Genomic DNA, 24,003 nt, shown 5'->3' on the forward strand with positions numbered 1-24,003 from the left:
TTTTTTTTCCAGATATTTATTCAAATCATGATAACAAATTAAAAAGAAAAATGCATGGCAGACCTTCGCATCAAACATCAAGCTAAATATACATATCTGAAAAGTCAGAGCAGCATGATTATGAAAAATTTAAGTATATTTTGAGCTTTTTTGGCATACTATATTTGATACGTGCTAAATTACTCGATGGCTATCAATTTTTATCCTACAATTGTTTTTCTGAATAAGTGACACATAAAAAAGTATGATAACACCCTTTTCAACAATATACCTGATTTTTTATATGATTTATTTTATTTACTAGCTGACGTAAACAATTATTTTGTTTTCTGTGTTTAACTTTTCGAAATCAAAATTTTACGAAACTTAGATACATGTGTAATGAAATAATAAGAAGTAAACATATGGACGTAGACAAATAGATGATAAAAGCATGGATGCCAATTTTGGCCTCTTAACCTACAATATATAATACTCTTTCCGAAATAAGTACACAAGGTGTGTGTAAGGGGGTAGTAAAAAAATCCATTATGTTTACCTAACCAGGATTATCTCCCCGGATTTTTTCCAGATGATTTGTTTCATATCAACGGATGTTCAAAACGGACAAAGCACCGAAACATGCAATATAAATATTATGTATAGATTTAAGCAATATGATTGTTTAATTGTTCGAAAAAAATGTATTATTTTATTTGCATCCATTTATTTCATTCATTTATTGTTGCTCTGTAAATAAATCTGAATTTGCTCAAAACATTGACATTTTTTACAGCCAAATTAGAGTCGGTAGCATGTATTACATAAGATATATATCTTATTGTAATTATTGTTTGGCCTTTGTGCCAGAATCATAATAATTATGAATTAAACTGTTTCAAGAAGGTATTGTAACGGATGCGTGTCTACTGTTCGTTACCAAATTATATCTTTGATCAAGATGCTGTTATAACAAATGAATGCCGACAATAAGTACAAAACAATGGCCGTCTAACTGATCCAAAAACTATTAGCTAATAATTCAAATAACTATGCCTTAATTACACCCGGTAGATATTTTACATTTATTACTCTATGACACTAACACTTATATAGTCAAAACAAAAAGCCAACTAAAACACTGAATCACAATATATCTGCCACCCTGTATCAACGGTAAATACCGCCTTACTGTGACACCCTTGACTATGTAACCCTTTACCGCGACACACCTTGATTACGTCACCCTTTACCGCGACAAACCTTGACTACGTCACCCTTTACCGCGACACATCTTGACTACGTCACCCTTTACCGCGACATACCTTGACTACGTCACCCTTTACCGCGACTAACTGTTGACCATGTCACCCTAGACGCTATGGAACCTATGCCTTGGTTACCCCGGACGTCTTTGTAAAATCTGTGTCTTGGTACCTGTCACTCTGGTTCTATCATCAGTACGTTAACTGCCCAATTTATTTTGGCAATGAACTATAAAGGAGTACAGTGTAATTATAACGTATGCAGCTAAGCCCAAACTTAATTAGCTTGGTCACTGTTTAACATTTACGATGTGTTCTTTCCACTTCTACCGCTAGAGTAAGAGAGAGCTTTTCATCTGATGGAACCTCTATTCATATACCTAGCCATCTAATAAAATCTCTTCTCTCATTAGGCAATCAAAAATACTCTTACTTCCAAACCCCAAAGAAATAACTAAAGCACGTCTATACTATAGATCATTTATTGAACAATACAATTAACAAAGAATCAGCCTCTTAACTATGAACACACTACCCCACACATCCCTGCTCAATTCGACCCCAAATTCTTAAAAATTGGTAAAGACATTTATAAAATAAAAATGTAACATAAGTATAGGGTTCTGATATTTATCATATGTACAAAAAAGAGAATTGCTTACATAATGAGGCCGATATATAACAAGGCCATAGGTGCGTACTCATCAACAATATGCTACTTTTTCAGCCATTTCTATCGGTTTCAGCTTCAGTATTACTCAAAACATGCAACTTATGAAGCAAGTTTCAAGAAATATCATGTAGTTTTTTGTCAAAAAGAGGCCAGTTACGATTTTGCCCCCTCCCCCATATCATAATTGTTATTATCATGATGCCATAACTCCAAGCAACGTAAATACAACAATAAACCTCATCGGTGATAGCCTACATTGGCACTCATTCTTGCTATATTCGCGTTTCGTATAACACCATTTAGGTCCCACTTTTGATTATGTGGACTTTTTACTTGTGTCGCATATATTGTTACCAAAACTCTTTCTTATTTTTTTCCACTCAGGCTTTTAAAAGTTTCCGAAATTTAGGCATTAAGGATATTTTTGCATGACAAAGTTCAATTGTCCTTTCAAATATAATGGCGACACAAAATAGTGTTTTTCTTGGTTAAGATAAGATTTTGCATGTTTTTGTTACGCAAGTGTGGAATTGTGGAATAATGGAATATAGGCCTGTTCGGAAGACTTGTCAAAGCAAAAAAAACATAAAAAAGCATGTGTCTCTTGGCAAATTTTGTTCTCTTTCGAAATTGTCAGCCAGATATCAACAAGTTTCACTACCGTACAGCCACAAATAAATTACTTTAAATGTGTCCACACACAGAGAACAGAGCTTGAGAACAATTCACACTAGCCAGGCCTGCTGATGTCAACATAACACAATGACCTTGAGTCGGGTCAGGGTTGCCTGGAGACCAGAGGGCGCTGCCAATCACTTCCGGGACATCACTGTACAGCCACGTATTAGCAACATACTTCCCGGATACGTACATTTGATTGTGGGCGTTCCCTGAAAATACGAAAAAATGTTTTGTTTGTAATTTTTAATGGAATATTTATGAATACACCTATATCATAATGTTGCCTTTGACTTCATACAATTTTGAAATTTGCATTTTACCGGGGCGCATGGCAAAATGTAATTTAGTATCGGAAAGTTATTAGGGTTTTTTAATGGCATTAACCTACCAACGTTTTAAAGATTTATCATAAATAACACCAGAAAGATGAGTACCTTTTCCATGTTTACTTTATAAAGAAAAGATCTGATTGTTGACATCAGTTATTTCGTAACGTATGAACATAACGTCGTGTTAACGTTATGTTTATACAGTGATAATTGGAAGATATTCTTTTGACCTGATATCAAAACTTAAACTCATGAATGTCGTCTGACCACAGGTACATGACGTCTGACCACGTCTGACCACAGGTTCCTGACGTCTGACCAAAGGTTCATGACGTATCCAAACAGATTTCATTAAGTATGTCGTCCTTCAGAAAAAAAATGACGTCATTGAATTGAAGACAGATTCTGCAGGGGCTAGCCCTTTTCCGATGTCAAGTTTTGTTTTCATTTTCTTACTTAGTATATCGTTTCCCTCCACGACTGCCTGAAGACTCGCCATCAATGACAAGGAATCTATCTTGATGAGCTGTGAATACTGTTTGGTACAGAGCCTGGCAGCGTCTAACTGGTTATGATCACGTTCGTTCACCTTGTACAGTGTGTCGTCGTTAAGGACAGGTTGGAATCCTAAAGCTTTGTGTATGTCTTCAATAAAAGAAACAGCACATATAATGGTTATTATTTAGATGAATTCTAATCAGCAACATGAGCCCTAATACTTTTTTTTTCACAATTCGATACAGATATAAATCTCCCAAAAAATATAATCTTCCTTACGATACGTTCTTAGTTACTCCATTCATCAAAAAACAAATCACCTTGCAAACAAATGACAGGGTTGTGAAATATAAGTCCAGTAAGTAAATACTTCGGAAACAACATCTTAATATCAACTGATTTTTTTTTAAGTATGTGTAGTCCCAGCTTATACCTTTACTTCAGCATCGACGGGAAGTCAAGCCAAGGGTAGGCGATTCTGGCGTATGTACATAAATGTGGTAAATCAACGATTCCCTGTTTATTAGTGCTTGAATATGAAACATGCATAATCAAATTTTGCTTCAAGATTTTTACATGTATTTGCAGCTGGAATTCAGATTATTCAGGTTAATAGTAACGCTATATCTTTTAAAACATTGATGAAGTTTCTTACGTTTGCGTGTTTCCCTAACGGTGTAACAGCCACTGACGTCAAAACGGAGAGATACATGATTGTTCCAACTCCTTGGATTAATCCGGAGGTACACTGCAGTGATACTTGGGACCACGCTAGCCTTAACTATGGTGGTCGTGTCATTGTTTCCGGTAAATACCTGACAAAATACAGTCGAAACGATAGGCTGTTTTTTAGGTTGACATATTTAAAAAAAAAAAATGAAGAGTCATATTTTCTATATCGACACAAAAATAAAACTTTTTGAAGAAGGACAAATTGCCTCCCTTTATTAATTGAAACATCATTCTGAAACCAATCTTTTCTGTAAACCATGCTAGAAATAAATATCATTTAAAAGGCATTAGTTTGGGAGGTCGGTTGCGCAGTGGATATCACACTTGCCTTTCAACAAGGCAGACGGGTTTCTATTCTTCAATCAGATTTCAGATTTCAGATTTTATTTCCAACACTCAGACACATGAAAATGTGTAACATGAGGTACATGAATGTATACAAGCAAGATTGTATTGACACTCAGACACATAATATGTGTTACATGAGGAAATAAAGTTGCAGATATGGAAAATGAAGTACAATGGACAGTTCAATTTAGAATCGGTACGGTATAGTAACATGATATGACATACAATGGAAAATACAAAACAAACATAAAAAACAACCATACATATAATTCACAAGTTATTTAACTATTAACAGTTATACATATGCATCATTCACAAAAGAGAAGCCATTTTGGTTAGGAAAATAGATAAGCCTGTCAGAACTCGTTGATTGCATAATGATAAAAGACCTTTAAACTTATAAATATTTGGGTTTGTGCAATAATAACGGGGAATATATTTGTTACGTAAGGTGGATATAGTTATATTATTACATTCAAATATATAATGAAATTCATCTCCGACACTTTCCGCGCACAAATTACATAGTCGATTATCTCGGGGTATGTTATACCATCTACCTGTTTCAATTGGAAACTTCAAATTCGAGGTGCGCAGTTTTGTTATTGGTGTTCTGATATGTTCTGGCAGATTTAATAAATATTTTTCTAGACCAAATTCCGTTTTAAATAGAGTGTAGAACTGCCCACGAGATGAGCTAGTAATGTCATCGAACCATTGCTGTACAAAGTGATCGTTAAGCCGTTGTTTTAAAATGCATTTGTAAAATCCATCAGGCATATGTAATTTATTATCAAATATGTAAGAAAATCCCGTTTCATTGAAAATACCTTTTATATAGTTAATCCATTTGAACTGAAGAGTATCATCGTTTTGCATATGTAAAGCTAGTCGTAGTAATATGCTGCTGAGTTTGTTTTCATTACTAATTATTCTATTCCAAAAACCTAACATTCTTAGTTTAACATTTATTTCCAATGGCACACGACCTAGCTCGCCATAAATCATAAAATTAGGCGTTGTGGATCTCACTTTAAGAATTCTTTTACAAAATTTGAGATGAATCTGTTCGATTATTTTCAGGTTTTCGAATCCCCATACATCCGATCCATACAATAGAATCGGTTCCACTAAAGAATCAAATAGTTTTAATTGTAAATCTATAGGAAGAGAAAGGTTCCTGATTTTTTTGTAGATAGCAAATATTGACTTTTGGGCCTGGTTGATCAATCTGCGTCTTGCGTTTACAAAACTGCCATTGTAATTAAATGTTATTCCTAAGTAAGTAAAATTATCTACAATTTCTAAAATTTCATTTTGTAATACAAATACATGTTGTTGTTTACTTTTCCTCTTGCGAAAAACCATGACTTTTGTTTTATTTACATTTATATTAAGCTTCCAAATCTTACAATACTGCTGGAATACATTCAAAGCACTCTGCAGTCCCTCTGGACTTTCTGAAAATAGGACACTGTCATCAGCGTATAGGAGTACAAAAATTTCTACAAAAATATGTAGTTCATTATACAGCTTATCCCGTACATTTTCGAGTGGAACACAACTTAAAGAAGCAAAATAACTTTCAATGTCATTAAGAAATACTGAAAAAAGAAAGGGGGATAAATTTTCCCCTTGTCTAACCCCGATCAAGCAGGGGAAAAAATCTGACGTTTTCGAGTTGAATTGAACACAGGATTTAATATTATTATACATGTTATAGATAACTTTGAAACATTTCCCGTTTATATTGCTGCTATGTAATGTTTGCCACAGACCTGCTCTCCTGACGGTATCAAATGCCTTTTTAAAATCGATAAAGGTACAGTATAGCTTTTTGCCACTTGAAAGATATATAGAAATGAGAATATGCATAATAAAAACGTTGTCTATAGTTGAGTGACCTTTTCTGAACCCTGCTTGACTTCGAGATATTAAATCAATTTGTTTTTCATACTCATTAAGACGGGTATTGATGATTGAAGTAAATAGTTTACCAAGACAACTAATTAAAGTGATAGCTCTATAATTATCAGGGTCTTCTGGACTTCCCTTTTTTTTGTATATTGGTTTGATAATGCCGACACTCCAACTTTCCGGAATAATTCCCGTGTCTAATATTATATTGAAACATTTACAATAGACTATGGTCATTTCCGGTGGGGAATTTTTCAGATATTCATTTAAAACGCGGTCCGGGCCGGACGCTTTATTATTTTTTAATGATTTGATAGCTTTTTGTATTTCTGATTCAGTAATTGGTACATTCAATGTATTGTTGACGTCATCATCATTTTCAAAACTGTCGTTATCAACCTCTTCATTATTACTGTCCTCTTCGAGTGAATTAAGTTTCTTAAAATAGTCATATAGGTCGTCAATAGGTATGTCTGGTGTAGTATTTTTATTTTGTGAAAATGTATTAAGTGTTTTCCAGAATGCTTTAGGATCTCGTTTGGAATTCTCTCTTAATTCTTTTGTGCATTTCTCTTGATATTTTTTGTAATTTTTCCTTAGTTGTTTTCTGTATTCTTTCCCTTTTTTATTCATCGTGTGCTTGGTTTCCGTTAACTTGTTAAATTTATATCTAATTTTATATTTATTAAAGGCGTTTCTAGCAAGTTTACAATCGTGGTTAAACCATGGCTTATTTACATTTTTGTACTTATTTTTACGACGGTGCGACACACCTATTGTATTAGTGGCGCTATTTGTGAACACAGTGGATATGTCGGTCACTAGACCATTAACCTGTTCTTTGGTGATAGTATCACTAAGTAAAACATTATTTAGATTTATATTTATTCTATGTAAGTTGTTTTTCACTTCTTGTGAAAAATTTGCCGTTTTCATGTAATCCCATCTGATATAGTCTCCCTCTGAAAGACTTTCTTTTTCGTGAATATTTTTTTTCCCGGAAACATACACGAGAAATTTATTAGATTATGCACGTCTGAAAAGAGTGGGTTAAAATCATTAATTTCAAAATATGTTATTAACGGGAACAAATCAGCAGTCAATATAAGTTAATCGACAACACTAGAATCTTTACAGGTAGTTCTCCCTATATACTTATCACAAGAAACTCGTCCATTTGCAATAAATAAAGAGCATCGTTTGCACATTTCGATTAGTTTTGACCCATAGTTATTAATACGTGTTGAACTAATCTCTGGAAAGAAAACATATTGTCGATGATCAAATTGTTTTCAGCAATGTCTAAAATGTCAAATAAATTTTCATCGGGTTCAATATAATCTACAACTTTAGAAGTTATAGAATTAAAATCGCCCACAAGCATGATTTTTTTATTTTCATGTGATAACATAATCAACTCATCCTCAATTTCTGTGAATGCGCTGTCTGAGGAATACTTTGAATTCTCAGGAGGGATATATACACAACCTGTAAGTATATTCTCATTTAGGAGAGACAGGTCTTTAGATATTTCAAGCCACAGAACATATTCAGACTGTGTTTTATGAAAACGTACGTAATTGGATAAGCATTTCTTAAAGATAACAGTTATACCTCCAGATTTACGTTTAAATTTAGTTCTGTATTTTGAAAAGGATACATAACCATTTGGTAGATTCAGTTCATCATATTCATCAATTTTTGTTTCCGCACAAATTAAAACATCATAATTAATGATTAGGTTTTGGAATTCGGGATCAAGTAATTTAGATATTATACCACATACATTTAGGAAGCCAAACTTAAGTTCATTGGACTTATCTGGTCCAAAGTTTGAGGTGTCCGATGTAGTGTCCTATAGGACAGTCTCTCGTTGAGCCGGAGTGTCGTGTTGGGGATCTGATGGGAGGGTGTTAGTCGCGTGTCCTGGAGGAAAGGCGTTGTTAGGAGCGAGAGGGTCGCGATTATCGGCGAGACGTGCATGTGCGCGTTGATTGTCGTAGTAGTGTTCATTGGGTGCGCGTTGACTGCCAGAGGGTGCGCGATGACTGCCAGAGGGTGCGCGATGCCTGCCAGAGGGTGCGCGGTGGCTGCCAGAGGTTGCGCGGTGAACGCCAGGGGGTGCGTGGTGGATGCCTGAGGGTGCGCGATGGTTAGGGTGGTGATTGGCCGGGGGTGGGCGGGTATCCCATCGCTGATTGCCAGATGATTCGGCTGGTTGGTAGGGGCTACCGTTCACATATAATGTATCGTACACTATTTTGGCCGTGTCACCCTTTCGTATGTACTCTTTCATAATCGGATAGAGGGCAGAACGGCGGTCACTGATCTTAGTCGGATACTGCAGCTTGATGGAGTGTTCCGGTTTATTGCTAAGCTTTTCAGGTGCGGCCTTAAGCACACGATCAAGATCGTTGTGATTTACGAATTCGGCAATAATGCTCCTCGGTTTGCCATCACGACGAGGGCGCAGACGATGCACGTTTTGGAACGCTATGTTCTTGGCATCCATTATCTCCAGATGGTGCTCGAAAAATGTTTTGAGAACTTCCTCTGTGTTTCCTCATCAATACTCGCCTCGCTTGCGATACCCGAAAATATTAAGTTGTACTTCATTGAGTGAGGTTGAAGTCTGAGAAATTGTTCCCTAAGCTCGTAGTTCTCAGTCTCGAGTTCCCTGTTGAGCATCTCCATTTCTGATACCCGTTGATCTATCTCATGGGGGTGTTTCTCCTCATTGTCAAGGATATCTCTTTGCAGTTCTACTTCGGAAACAACATGTGCTAATTCATCTTTCAATGAACACATACTTGAATCAAGATTTTCAAATTTTGTATTTATGTCCACAAGAATATCAAGTTTAGGCAGCTTTTCGGACGTGCAAAGGTATGAGTTAGCCTGCTCGACCACGTACATTGTAGGTTTTCTATGGGTACTCTTGTTTCCTTCAACATTTATAACCCCCGCGCGCTAATATCCGGGCCAACAAGAGTGATTAATATAAGTAAGAATAACTTGTTTCACAATTGTTGTAAAATGAGTAAAACGTATATGTAAAAGGCTATAGACTATCCTATGTACTTGGACTATAACATTGTATCATAATGTAATTCAAAAATGCCCTGCTGAATGGGATGTGTTAATTTACATAAAATTACGTCACACATATAACTCCTTCAATTATCGGATTTATGGGTCCGTATACTTAATTTGAGATGTCTGCAACGTCGGAAAAAGTGAAATTATGATATTGCTTTGATATCGTCATCATATGAAATACTATCAAATACATTATTTTATGATAAAACCTACCCTAGGTTGGTTGTCGTCCGACATCACTGTAGTCCAATTGGTACCATCCATGCTGTACAAAAGATGATAGGTTTTAACCCACTGGTTAAAGAATTCATTTCGACCTCGCAACAAGATCGTTTCTACTTCAGTTTCTCTCGGGAATTTCACCTTAAAGACAAAGTAATTTCAATATACGCAAAATGAATGAGAGGTTATCTCGCACAAATATTTGGGAGTGGGTTGGCTTTGTTCGTACAATAATAAATCATTACGTTAATGTTTTCGTTATTTCAATAATCAAAAACTTTGTGCAGCTAAGATCAATTAAGATTCTGAATATGAATACGTACGTTATACAAAGAGTAAAATATTCTTGCATATTGCAGAGATAATTTAAGGCTTGAACTCATCAGTAACTACCTGTATAAATTGTTTATTATCTTTGTATTGAGATGACCAAGCACCAGTTTTGAGTTTGTTATCATTCCTTTCATTGTATAGCCTGCTGTTTGCTTCGCCATGGTAATAACGGTCCTCCTTCAGCCATGAAGAAGACACGTACAACGCCGAATTTTTCACACCATACAGTCCCGACACGAGGTAATCTGAGCACACCGTTATGTCTGAAAGAGAATTTGTGGGTCCTTTTATACTTATTCGTGACGCTAGGTAGTGTTTTGTCTGTTTTGTGTTAGTGTCCATACTATACATTGAATGGCATATAGACTAGGTATCTGTTTACATTTAAAATCACAGTTTTGCTTGTGCATATACAGACCCTGGACCGTTTTTCTTGTTCTTTTAAACGCAAACGCAACGCAAATTGAACGCAAACGCAACGGAAACGAAACGCAACGGAAACGAAACGCAAACGGAACGGAAACGCAACGCAAACGCAACGGAAACGCATAGGAAACGAAACGCAAACGCATACATACCGTTTGGTTAAATATGCTCCTAAAACGCAGTTCATAGCAGACAAATAACGGACGGAGATTTAGATTTGTCCCCCGATTTTTTCGTGAATATTGATAATCATTTTGAAATGGAATTAAACTTCTAATGGCATCCGTTTGGAACTCAACAGTACATTACATTATCATCTAATCACTAAATCTACACGATGTAAAAACACATAACCTTTTTATGAATTCATAAGATTTAAAGTATATCTGATGTTGGTGGTTTCTCACTTATCTTTTATTTTAATTTCTATATTTCCCCCAAATATTATTTCAATGTTAAGCTACCGGAATAGTCTTGAACAATGGTTCTTCGACATCAACAATACATATGGCTGTCAGCACTGGACACGGGTGTTGTTTAGTGTTATTTACCTGTACACAAATGTCACACCTAAGTAGGCTAAGGGAGTGGATCGAGACGATTTTCATTATTGAACCAAGATTTTAAATTATAACTTGGGTTTGTTACATGTATATGAAGAGAAAAAGTTTGAATCTTATAATTCAATTATGTTTTTGAGATAATTTGAGGTAAACATTGTTCAATGATACATTTCCGGGTTTTTTTGGACCGTAGCGGTGCCACAGTATGTGACTGTAGAGCAGAGAATATAAAGTGTATAGTCTGTTTAGAGTAAAGAAACTAATTGCAAACTGCCTTTCCAGCCTAAATCAAAGAATCATTTTTGATCGACAACATTGAGAGTATTTGCACAAATTTCGTATCAGGACACGCAATGCTTCCCGTGTGTGTTGATAATAACATACAGCATTTGTTATAGCGCTCTGTTTAGCTAACATATAAGCCACTCTAAAGCGCTTTACAGTATATATATATATACAATTGATACAATTAGCATTTACATTAATCGATTCAATTTTGAGGAATTCGCAGGAGCTGCCTTATCAGGCGCTAACTACGAGACCTATGCCACCTGGCTAATATCTCCCTATGTATGTATTCTGGAGATTTGATGTGTTCTGTTTGTAGTGGGACCGTGCTTCCAATGGCATCATTTAAAGTGACACCTCACTTGAATGCTACAGCGCAGATACCGCAACATCCACCCCAGACCATGTTATACTACACCTGGGTTGTTAAAGTTGTGACGGCAGGAGAAAAACACTTTTTCTTATATTCCATGCTTCTGACGACTTCGAGGATCGAACCTCGGCCGCCTGCGTGGAAGGCCGAAGTGTCCGTCCTATTCAGAGTCGTCAGTTTGATATCAATCAAACTCACTGTCTGGAAATTCTGACAAATTTTATATGGCTGAATACAATCTACATAATGTTATCTTCAGCACAATATGATTCCTCAAAACTAAAAAAAAACATTAATCCGCGATCTGACGCTGTATGGCCATGGCTGTTCTGTAACTCGCCTATTCCTGCCATGATGACTGATAGAGGCGTTGAACTTGTGACGTCACAGCCGATAGGGTCCCATTCACCGCGAGTTACGAAAACGTCCTTTGTCGACTATCTAGATTAAAATTCTCCAAAGAAATCTGAGAATTAAGGAAGTATAAATTAGATGTATCTCAACCAACACTTAGGGAGAATGATTACTCCAACATATCAGGATAAGTCCAAACAATCATTATTGTAACTAATTAAATAGCTTATACTACTTTTTATACGTTTCTGATTGAATTTTACGTATCGTTTTAATTCAATTATAGTATTGAACAGAGAAAGTATATAGACGACCACCGTGCACGGGGGTGTACACTTAATGCCCGTTTCATTATGCGTCGGAAACGTATGGTTGTAAAGCATAGATAACAAGGGATTAGGGGGTTGAATTAGTGTTTATAATTTGAAATAACGCTATGATTATGTCTGAATGTACTTTATGCTAATTTCATTCGAATGAGATTTAGATCACTATTACCGTAAACATTTAAAAAGTGTGTGGGGGAGGGTTTGGCCGGTACCGATGTCATCAACGCCGACTTCAGTATCTGACGAATGACGGCAACAATTCTTTTAAAATAATTTTCTAACGTACATTATAGTTTTATTGTTCAGATATTCCTTTCTTAAATCTGCAACACAGAGGTATTTTGATAGGAAATAAAATGTATGTTTTATATCTTATAATTGGCACAAACATGTCCAGTATATAAAACCGTCCTTTTATATGGTGACTATAGGTAACTTCTTTCAGATATAAGATAATCAACTGATTCGTGTGCCAAGAGGGTGAATGAGTTTAGTATTCATCCCGAATTTCAAAAGGACAAATCAAACTTTACACTGTATCTATCTAAAATAAATAATATTTTTTAACTTCTTTTATATCTCTAAGCACATTTTATTCTACTCAAAAATCATAAATTTACGTTTCTAGTTGTAACTATTTTATGATAATTTCAGCAAAATCACAATGTAAATCCTAACGTGTGAAGTCATCTTTATATCAAATCCTTTTTGCTAATTTACCTGGATATGTAAACCAGAACAGACCGGTGTGTTAGTTACGATGGCCATGATCGCTATCAGGGGTGGCCTTAGCTCAGCGTGGGTGCACTACCTCTCACCGGTACCTCACGTTTAGCCCCCTGGGCATGCCCATTTCAGTAAAGCCAGAGCACACGCATGTACGTACTGCTTGGTCGTCTACTGAAAGGTCGCGAGGCCGTACGTATAATACCGGAAGTAAAACCATCTAAATCAATCTGTACTGGCTCTTATTAAGATTCAGCTTCCGTTTTTTGTCAGCACATCAGACCAGAAACGTAAACGTCTCTGATCAGACACTTTGTTTAAAAAAGTTTTGTTTTAAAAAACAAACATCGGGCGGTTTAAACAGAGGCGTATAAAACCAGTATATACGCAGTAAATACACTATAGTCACGGACTTAGATAACAGGGATTGGCAACACCACTTTCGTCTCGCGTATGTATTGTCCACCTCTTGTGTTTGTGCACCGAACCGTGACGACTTGTGACCCTCTCGCTGGAACCAGTTTACCTGTACTGCGCTTGCGTGCGACTTAACAGACAAGTTTCCGGTATCGATAACCACGTTGTTTACCTAGGTGATGAGAGACCGAGAGTGTGACACTGATTTGACAAATCATTACACAGTGTAACAACCATGACTAAACCAATAGAAAACGAATGCATGTAAGTGATGATGTCGCAAGCTTATCTGTTTATGTCAAGCAGCATTAGGTAAGTATCTGGTCGGATGATACATCATTGTCAAATATGACTGACTTTTTATCCCGTGATAGTTATTTAAATTTTGACTTTTTAATGAAAGAATTTACTGATAATGAATGTAAAACTTAATATTTCGGAGGTGATAAAATACGTCTCTGGCTATAGACAGCTATATTTCGAGGGCATACATAGCACGGTAGAAGCACAGGGGTTCGTTACATGTTTATGTTGACTGTGACCTATATCAGTATGGCATAACGTTATGTGTATTTTGTAACGAAACCCCGGTGGGAGAAGTGACTTAAAGGGTTAACTTTTAACAATAACTTTGTCCTATTACATCATTTTATATTTAAACCATTTAAAAGGAAATACAGAAACATCAGCTGAAGTTTTACCTTTGTATGTTATTCTCAAAATTTTGAGATAGGTTATTTAATATATGTACCTAAAAAATAGAACACTTTCATAAGTTTATATTTCTAGGCAACAATCAAATGCATTTTTCAAACCTGAAATCCATCTTGGCTCCACGTACATGTATATCCATTGTTGTCATTGATATTGTTTATACAGAAATATATTCTTGATTTCTGTGACATGATTTAAGCTAAATCTGATAACATCACAGCAAGTTACATGACAGCACGGAGCTAATTTTAATGATTGACATTTAATTTAATGAATTCATTAGAATAAGTATATCATATAATACTTTGGTGCAACTTATTCGCAATTACTCCACATGGTGCATTTTCGCAGCTCCTCTTTTTTTCTTTATGCATTCTGCGTAAAAAGAAATGTGACATAAACTTCTGTCCCAGCACTATGAATCAGGCTTAAAATAAAACCGTTTGTCTAAACCAGACTTTCCCAAAAATGGACAAAATAATTAATTGAAGTTTTGAATTTCATTTAATCTTGTTTCAATATTCAGCATTTTGTCAATATTTAATGACTATTGAAAAATGTTTGACTCCATAAAATCAAGGAAAGTGTTCAAATAATTAGGCACCAGTATGATTTAAATTTGAATTCCATCTTTTTCAGCTAACCAAAATGAAACTTGCTGTTCCAGGGACAGCTCCAGCACCAGTGTTCCTGTTGACAGCACCACTAGCTCAGATCTGTTGTTCTAAAGGTACCAAGCCCTCGTTAAAGCTATTATGTTGTCAGCAACAATTTTCAGCACCACTTAAATTATCAATATATTCCTAAAAAAATGATGATATTCAACTTCTTTGAAAGAAGTGCCTAAGCTTTTTGTGACTTTACTCCAAAGAACACTTGTTTGGTAACTTTTGATTTTTGTGTTTATCAAGACATTTTTTCTTTAACTGATTTATATGTGTCAGCTGTGTTAGAAAGAGAACACTTATTAAAGATACATCCTGTTCGAATAAATCCTGAGCTTAAAACACAGTATACAAATTAAAGGTTGCGATTCACATATATGCAATTGATTATGCTCTTTCAAAATTGATGTGTTGTCAGTTTTGTTACTCATTAGTATTATTACTATTTATGTGAGAAAGTTGGACCATGTTTCATATAAATCACACTTAGACAGAACCAAGAGGCTGCAACATATGCTTTTGGTGTAGGTTAACAGAATAAAAAGATGCACTTTAACTAATTAATCATTTCATTTGTGTTAACAAAGTTATATATAGTTTGGGAAAATAGACAAGCACATGTAACATTTTCACAGAATATGAGAGTTGTCCAATGTCTAATAATAAAGTCCATATGCTTGATTTTGTATGATATACATAAATGAACAGGGCTAAGTTGAACCATTTCATAAGTCAAATAACATTTTCCTTCAGGTTTAGAGGGTCAAAATCATATCCTATTGACATATTCATTCAAATTAATCAAAGATTCTAAAGATGTAATTTTGAAGAGACAAAAAAAAAAAAAATTATCAATGAATTAACTTAAAGCCCTGAAGTAAGTGACTGGATGTTTGTTCATGACTTCCCATGCACACATTACATGTACATTGTACTTATTGAGTGTTTACAACTGAATAAAAACAACTAAAATGATAATATAGCTGTTTTTTATTACTCACAGGTGACATACAATGTAACAAGCTTGAGTGGTGATATACAAATTGTATTATAATTCAATGTTAACTCTGAAAAAAATGAACTGGTTATTTGATTTAAAGATTAATTCCCCTGGTGAGGAATTTTGTATTAAACTTGTAAGGCTTTGAAGCATATTAATTTGCATACATCTGATGAAACACTCTAATGCTGTTGATTTTTGTTAAGGTTTTGAATGTCTGGACCCTTCTTTCTTCTTTGGCATGCTGAAATTAGAAAAGATACATCAATCAAGTAAGATGGACAAAATCCATGTCAAATTTGGGAATCAAACCACAGCTGTCCTGTTCAATATCTGCCAATTGGTTTGTACATTTTGATTTTAAAATGTACACCCCTGTGTGGAAGTGGGATGTACCATGTATATCACCCCTGTGTACATGTGTATCTGCATGGACACCTTTCAAAATTGGAAACTATCTGTATTGTTTGCAAATTAAGACAAAGAATGGATATTACAGTTGTCTGACTTACTTCTTACTCAGAACAATTGTTTACATTCATCACTGTTATTTCTTTTTTCCATGCATAGTTTTAGACAGAACTACAATTCATTTTGTATGGTGACACAAGATTATATAATTATCTTACACCAAAATCTATTGCGTAGGACATGTTTTATTTTAAATGCGATTTTTGAAAAAGCTCCAGCTAAAATTAACTCAATAAGCCTAGCCATGTTGAACTTTTAATATCCCTTCACCAACACTTTTGCAATACAACTTTGGAAATCTGTCTCTATTAACATACCGTTTCCAGTGGATAGCCGTAGCCTAGTGAATCAGTACATAGGAAACTGTGAAAACAATTTAACACTGGCCTTGTTATTCAACAATTTGAAAAGAAAAAATCATCATTGAGAATAATAGTGATTTGTTAACAAGCAGACATGCCTTTGATACAAATACAAATACTACAAAATCAGAGATACTGCTTGCAATAGAAAACATATAAATAAATAATTTAGTTATATCCGTATGTCAAAATAATCTATGTATTAGCAAGAAAACTAGAGATGTTGATGGCGGGTAAATGCAAGACGATGAGGGAAAACCACAATGAGGATCTATATTTAGAGCCGTACAAATACACTTTTTAGATCGTCCGTGCGATTGAAATCGTTCTGTGTACATGATAATATGCATGATTGTAATTATGTAAACAAATTATTACATAATTATGATCAGTTACCGAGAATTACATGCATTCATAAACCCTACCGCGATCGGTAATCTAAGGCTTAATGGCGGCCATTATTAAACCGATCAACAACCGTTTTCAGAATACAAATACTACAATTTCAGAGTTATGGGTTAAATTTCAAACCACCTAACAGGCACGAACACATATCAAACAGCAATAATGTTTATTCCGTAGGGCTAATTATCTCATTGTAAGCAAGTAGTTTTCTCATAGATCGGAGGATAATACAAGACGATGCTCAAGGGTAGTGAAACTACACGCTATTCATTACGATGAATTTTGGTCAATATTAAAAGCAATACAAATATTTTTTTCTAGATCGTCAGTGCGATTGAATACTTTATATGTACATGATAATATACCAGGTTTTAATTATGTTACCAAATTATTACATATTTATAATTAAATACCGAGAATTACATGCATTCATGAACCCATCCGCGATCGGTAATCTAAGGCTTAATTGCGGCCATTATTAAAACACACCGATCAACAACCGTTTTCAGAATACAAATATTACAATTTCAGAGCTATGGGTTAAATATCAAACCATCTAAAGGGAACGAACACAAATCAAAAAGCAACGATGTGTATTCCGTATGTCTAACAATATAATTGTTAGCTAGTATTTTACTCATAGATCCGGCGTTTAATCTGTTAATGGCGCGTGTGAAGCCATAACATTATTCAAGTTGGTAACGGTGTTGGATCACTATAAACTTTCGCATTCTGCGACATGTTACTGTTATTCGACACAACAAAGACTATTCAGTTTAGACCTAAGTAAAGCAAAGATCACTTACTTTGAACTCCGGACAATTTTACGGTACAGGATTCACCAGAATGTATCATTTGTCACCGGCAATCAATTTCCAAAAATATTGAAGCGGCGGGCTTTTCCCCAAAGCACGTAATTTCTTTGGAAGTGATCTCTTCTGTGTTGTGGTCCTTACGCCAAAGGTACGATTTTTTTATGTGGCTCTAGATGTAAATTGAAATATTTCGTCGGTATCACCTGGGTGTTACGGCACGATTTCTCACCCCGACACGATTTTTCACCCGGGTGAGACATCGTGTTAAAATTGCTGCGGTCGCAACATGATTTCTCACCCTAGCACGATTTCTCACCACCCGGGTGAGAAATCGTGCAAAACATTTGGGCATATGTGACACGTTTTCTCACCCGGCACGATATTTCGCCCACACTCTCAATTAGGGATGGATTTTGTCCGTTGTGTCTTAAAACTTGCCTGAGTGTAAATGTAATATATGAGCTGACATGATTTCAAATGAGTAGTAGTTCAATGTACAACATGCCTTATTGGTTGATTTATTTATCAATCAATCTATTTATTCATATATTATTATATAATTTATTGCTTTATACCGAAAGTCGATCTAAACCCCTAAAACATATAAAAATTACATTGTATGACTACATGTTTCTATGCTACGACTATTGGACTAACTTTTCAAGGGGTTTGTCCATATAAATAAATGCACTTCTGTTGTTTATAGCATATACAAGTTATTTTGTTATATAATGCTGTTTGAAACGTTTAACATGTAAGATTACAGTTATCTTAAAAGTAAGTCAAGTGTGCTGCAACCGTTCAATGTATCTGCTGGCCAAATATTAAGACTACTTGGCACAGGTGGTACATACAAATAGTTGATAGACTACTAACGTATGGTACCACAGCATAGCATTACAGACACTTAGAGGTAGGAGAGTAAAAATAGTTGATAAACAATGAAATATAGTAACTTGAAACTAAATAAAAAGCCCACAACATGATACGAGAAGAGACATATAAACAAACCAGTGTTAAAAAATTAATGAGACTGTGATAGGTGTTGCGGAAAGTTAAACGCATTTTGCATCATATTATGTAATACCTGTCGTAATGTCTGTCACCTTGTTGAAGGTCAACAGCTTTCTAAACGCAAGTGAATATGTTTTTGTTTTGTTATATAATGTTGTTTGAAACGTTTAACATGTAAGATTTCAATTATCTTAAAAGTAAGTCAAGTGCTCTGCAACCGTTCAAGGTATCTGCTGGTCAAATATTAAGACTACTTGACACAGGTGGTACATGAAAATAGTTGATGAGACTACTGACGTACGATACCACAGCATAGCATTACAGACACTTCGAGGCAGGTGCAAACAAAATCTGATACTCTTTGTTATGATAAAGTGAACCTTATTTTTTAATCATACCATATGTATTTTGTTTACATAGATTCGGTGAGGCGACAAACCGATAGACATTTACGGTGGCCCGTTACAGCTATAATATGAAAATGATTTATCAATTACTGCCACTACTTTATCTGGAAACGAAGCCGCCTATTGCTTATCACACGGAAGTTTATAAAAAATCTATAATTTATTCATTTACTTTTGAAATGCGCAACAGAATTCTTAGAAAAATCTTCACAGATTCAATTAGACGATGTAAAAAAAAACATGGCTCGACTCCTACAATGCACGTGCGCGCACCTTCTTAAACACATTCAAACGCAATCCGGTTCACCTAAATTAATCCGTTACGATACTTCAACACGGATTCCGACATCATCAGTATCGTACGATCATTGTCATCAAGCCAACAACAGCTGGTCACTGTAAGTCAGCTATTCCTCTGAATTTAGTGTCCTTAAACTGTCGCTCGGTGCCCGAATGCCCCGTGGTATAATGAAAATCTCCGCGTAGAAATCAGGTTCGTAGAAAAGCAGAGAAACAGTGGCGAAGGACCAAAATAACCGTTAATTAACAGATGTATAGGGAACAATGTCGGCTAGTTAGTTCACTTCTCATTCAGTCAAAAAAGGCTTATTATTTAGAAACAATTGAAGAATGTGGTAAGGACCATAGACAGCTTTTGAGACTCACTAAAACGTAATGGTTCAGAAAGGTGAAATTGTCCTACCAAGCTGTAACTCTAAAAAAGACTTTTCGAACAAGTTCAGTGATTACTTTCTCACAAGATGGCGACTTGAATGGACTGACCGTTCTATCGGAGACCTAGGTTTGTTGGTATATACATGTAATTGTCAATCAGACGGTGGGTAAATGCAAATTATGAACTTTATACGAGTCAACCATCATAACTAAATGTCATCGTATGCTGTTATCGCCGTATTTATGTGATATTATCATATACACTGACTCGTTAACATTCCATTGTCCGGCACTGACCGCCATTTTAGCACAACTTCATGAGAGTCGCTCACGAACCTGTGTATTTAAATCTTAAAAACTGTCCATCTCAAATATAATGAGTGTGTCAACGTCTGACTCTGAAAATTTCAGCAAAAGTAAAAGGAAGTTTACTGCTTCACCTGGTGCCCCTGACCACCCCCGCCATACCAGAGGTCATTCCCGTGGTAACTCACTACCCAACATGAAAGTCAAGGTGGGTTCATCACACCGGATAGATATGGGGAAAGGCAAAATTATCGATNGAAGTCAAGGCGGGTTCATCACACCGGATAGATATGGGGAAAGGCAAAATTATCGATATGGATACAATTATAAGATCCTCCCTATCAAATCCAGATCTAGCTAAATCTATAGCACCAGTATGGGCTGAGGCTTTCGTCCCCTTTTTGACAGACATGTTCAAGGACATTATCCAAGCAACAATGGCTGAACTTATTCAACCCTTACAACATAAAATCCAGACACAGGAGACTGCTATATATGATCTGAAAGCTTCCTATGAGGATTTAACCAAAACATGTGCTTCACTTCAGACCGATATGAAAAAAATGAATGTTTGCATTGACGAAAAATCTGCCTTGCTTGAGGAAAAGATAGAAGAGTTAGAACAATATGGTCGTCGTAACACTCTCAGGTTCCACAACGTGACATTGACCCCTGACCAGAAAAGGTTCTCGGACCCTAAAGTAATAGAAATTTGCAGGTCAAAACTTAATATCAGTATTGAGAAAGATGACATTTTCCGCTCCCATATAATCGGCAAAGAAAATCGTGATGGTAAATACCAAGTGATATGCAGGTTCCGCAGCTGGAATGTCAAAAATGAAGTGTTCACTAGCAAACGGAAGTTGAAAAATGACCGCGAAAAATTATTTGTTACTGAGGATCTCACCAAACCCCGCCAGTCTGTCATCATGCTGTTGGCAAAGGCAAAATGGAGGAAAGAAATCCATACCTATTGGACAAGTGACGGGAGGATTTTTGTGAAATCTTCACCAACAAGCGACAAAGTACTGATCAAAAACCTAACCCATCTACTACAGGTAGTCCCCTCCCTGTCTTCGGAGGGTACTGCGAGAGCTGACCGATACTAAGTGCTCCCTCATATATCTGTTTATATTCCGTAATAAAACTTGATGTATTGAAATCATATCATACATCGCTTAAAATGTATACTTTTGTATTATCCCGTATTACATTTGAAAATGCACTGAAAAAATTTCAAGTGTAAACACTCATATGCAATTCTCCATATTATATCTTCAAATGTACTGAAGATATATCGCTCACCTAACGCATACCTATGTTATATATTCAATAATATATTAGCAAAAACAACTTAATGGAAACATATTGCTCTCCAAATATGTATACTGATGAATTAATCAATACATATATACTGAAAATACATTGCCTTCAAAAGTATATATATACGCTGTTTTATACCAAAATGTATTTGAAGTTGTACTGTAAATCTATACTGCTCTTTCAATGCATACTTACCTCGTATGTATTACATATTGTTATATTTATCTGCAACGATTATTCCAGTGTACCTTCAAATGTGCTGAAAATACACTTTTTTTCCACATGCATGTTGATGCATATATATGGTTCAATTTAATACATGCATGTGCAAGTTCAAAGCTCTCAACAATGAATTAAAGTATTATACCATTTCATACCAGAAGTAAATTTCATTGTAAATACATTGCTCTCCACACCTACATACTAAGCTATTATTCCATAGAATTTCTACAAATGTACTGAAAATTTGTTAATTTTCAACCCTTACATGTACTGAAAATATACTGCTTTTCAATGTACATGTACCTATACATATGTATTTTTTGTGTAGTATTTGTGTTTATTTCATAGTCTTCAATTACACCGTATTAATACACTAGAATGATTCCAATCTGTAAGTTGTATTGGAAACACAAAGCTTCCCAAAGGTATGCATATGTGCTTAAAATATACTGTTTTTATTAAATGTACATATACATTTCCAATTTGTCATAGTTTCTTCCAATACACTTAAAGTGTGCTGCTTTCCAATCCAAATGTATACTTACATGTATGAATGTATGTTCCCTTTTTATATATGAATAATACATGTTTACTTTTTTCTCCAATTGCATACTTAATTATTATTCAAAAGTATAACATAAACAATAATGAACATTTACGTCTCTGCAAATGTATCTTGAATAATTATACTTCCTTTTAAATGTATATACATGTATATGTGTATTTTTGATATTATAATTTCACATGTACTGAAAACTCAATGCTTTCCAAATGTATACATCTCTGATCTATTACACCATATTATACCATAGTTTATCTGCGAGTGTATTGTAAATATACTCATTACCAAATGAATGTATACCCCGTAACCAAATGCGTTTGCCTGTAAATATAGCGTCGAAAAGCATATACAATCAAATATCACTGTAAATTTTGCTCACATAAACTTAGGTACTCCATAATTCAGCTAATACTTTAGCGCGCTCTACATGTGTTCCTTGTGTAGTAATATTTTCGTTGTTTACATATTTCTACTACCCTTCTTCACCTCTCTCACCTTTGACCTATCCTGTCCTGACCCCGATATCCGTTTCTCCGCCCCCGAGTGCTACATTTACATTTATATAGAAAAACGTATGCGTATGGTGAATATAACCGACTGTCTCTCTATAAATACTGCAATACTATTTGATGACCATGGGTGAAGATTTAGCTCAATATAGAGCGGCAGTCGGTTGTTTCTACCAACGTACACATGGTATTTTAACTAAACAGCAGTTTTTATTTTATATTGATGTACAGAAAATTTTCAAAGGCTGCAGGTCTGGTGTGATGTACATTTTAGCCGAGCTCCTTTACGCTGTACATATTACCCTTTGTTGTATTATAAAAAAACTCTGACTTTCTACTTATACTACAATTCCTTCTCTTATCCTGTAACGACGTTCATCCTAACCCTGGCCCAACAACCCAAAATAACGATATCTCCATTTGAACATTCGTAGTCTGAGAAATAAGTTGTCATTTTTAGAACATGTAGCAACTGACTATGATATTGTTTGTGTCACCGAGACTCACCTTGATATATCTATAGCAGACGACGATATACTCCTAGGTGGCTATGAATTGTACCGCAAGGATCGTGGTTCTCCGGGTGGGGGGATAGCTGTTTACACTTCCAGTCTCTTGTGCACCCGTCGTAGAGCTGACTTGGAATTTGGGGTGGATGAAGTGGTTTGGACAGAGATCCAGTTTCCAAACAAGAAATGTCTCCTATGTACAGTTTACAGACCTCCTAATATTGCGCACTCCTTCTGGAATCACTTTCGATTTTCTATAGAAACTGCCATACACGAAACTCCATATGTTGTTATAGTTGGTGACATTAATGTTGATCTCTTAGTTGTAGAAAACACTCACGTAATTTATGATATTATCCACTCCTTTCACCTGACCAACGTTATTGACAAACCGACTCGTATAGGACGCACGTGCTCTACCCTGCTTGACCCAATTCTTCTATCCGACACATGCACTTCTAGCTTTGCTGACGTAATTGACATCGGAAATGA

General features: G+C 35.4%; 1 protein-coding gene across 1 annotated transcript in view; it reads right to left on the reverse strand.

Moving 5' to 3' along the window:
• Positions 1-24,003, reverse strand: part of LOC110454478 — a 41,172-nt gene continuing 17,169 nt past the window's right edge. Inside the window, exons 3-7 of the mRNA XM_021503982.1 lie at positions 10,137-10,339; positions 9,735-9,884; positions 4,081-4,240; positions 3,384-3,572; positions 1-2,807 (exon numbers count right to left, since the gene is read on the reverse strand). Coding sequence (XP_021359657.1) covers positions 2,602-2,807; positions 3,384-3,572; positions 4,081-4,240; positions 9,735-9,884; positions 10,137-10,339 — 908 coding nt within the window. The 3' untranslated portion in view covers positions 1-2,601. The remainder of the gene's footprint in view (positions 2,808-3,383; positions 3,573-4,080; positions 4,241-9,734; positions 9,885-10,136; positions 10,340-24,003) is intronic.

The sequence above is a fragment of the Mizuhopecten yessoensis genome, unplaced genomic scaffold (genome assembly GCF_002113885.1).
Source record: "Mizuhopecten yessoensis strain PY_sf001 unplaced genomic scaffold, ASM211388v2 scaffold7901, whole genome shotgun sequence".
In the NCBI taxonomy this organism is placed as follows: Eukaryota; Metazoa; Mollusca; class Bivalvia; order Pectinida; family Pectinidae; genus Mizuhopecten; species Mizuhopecten yessoensis.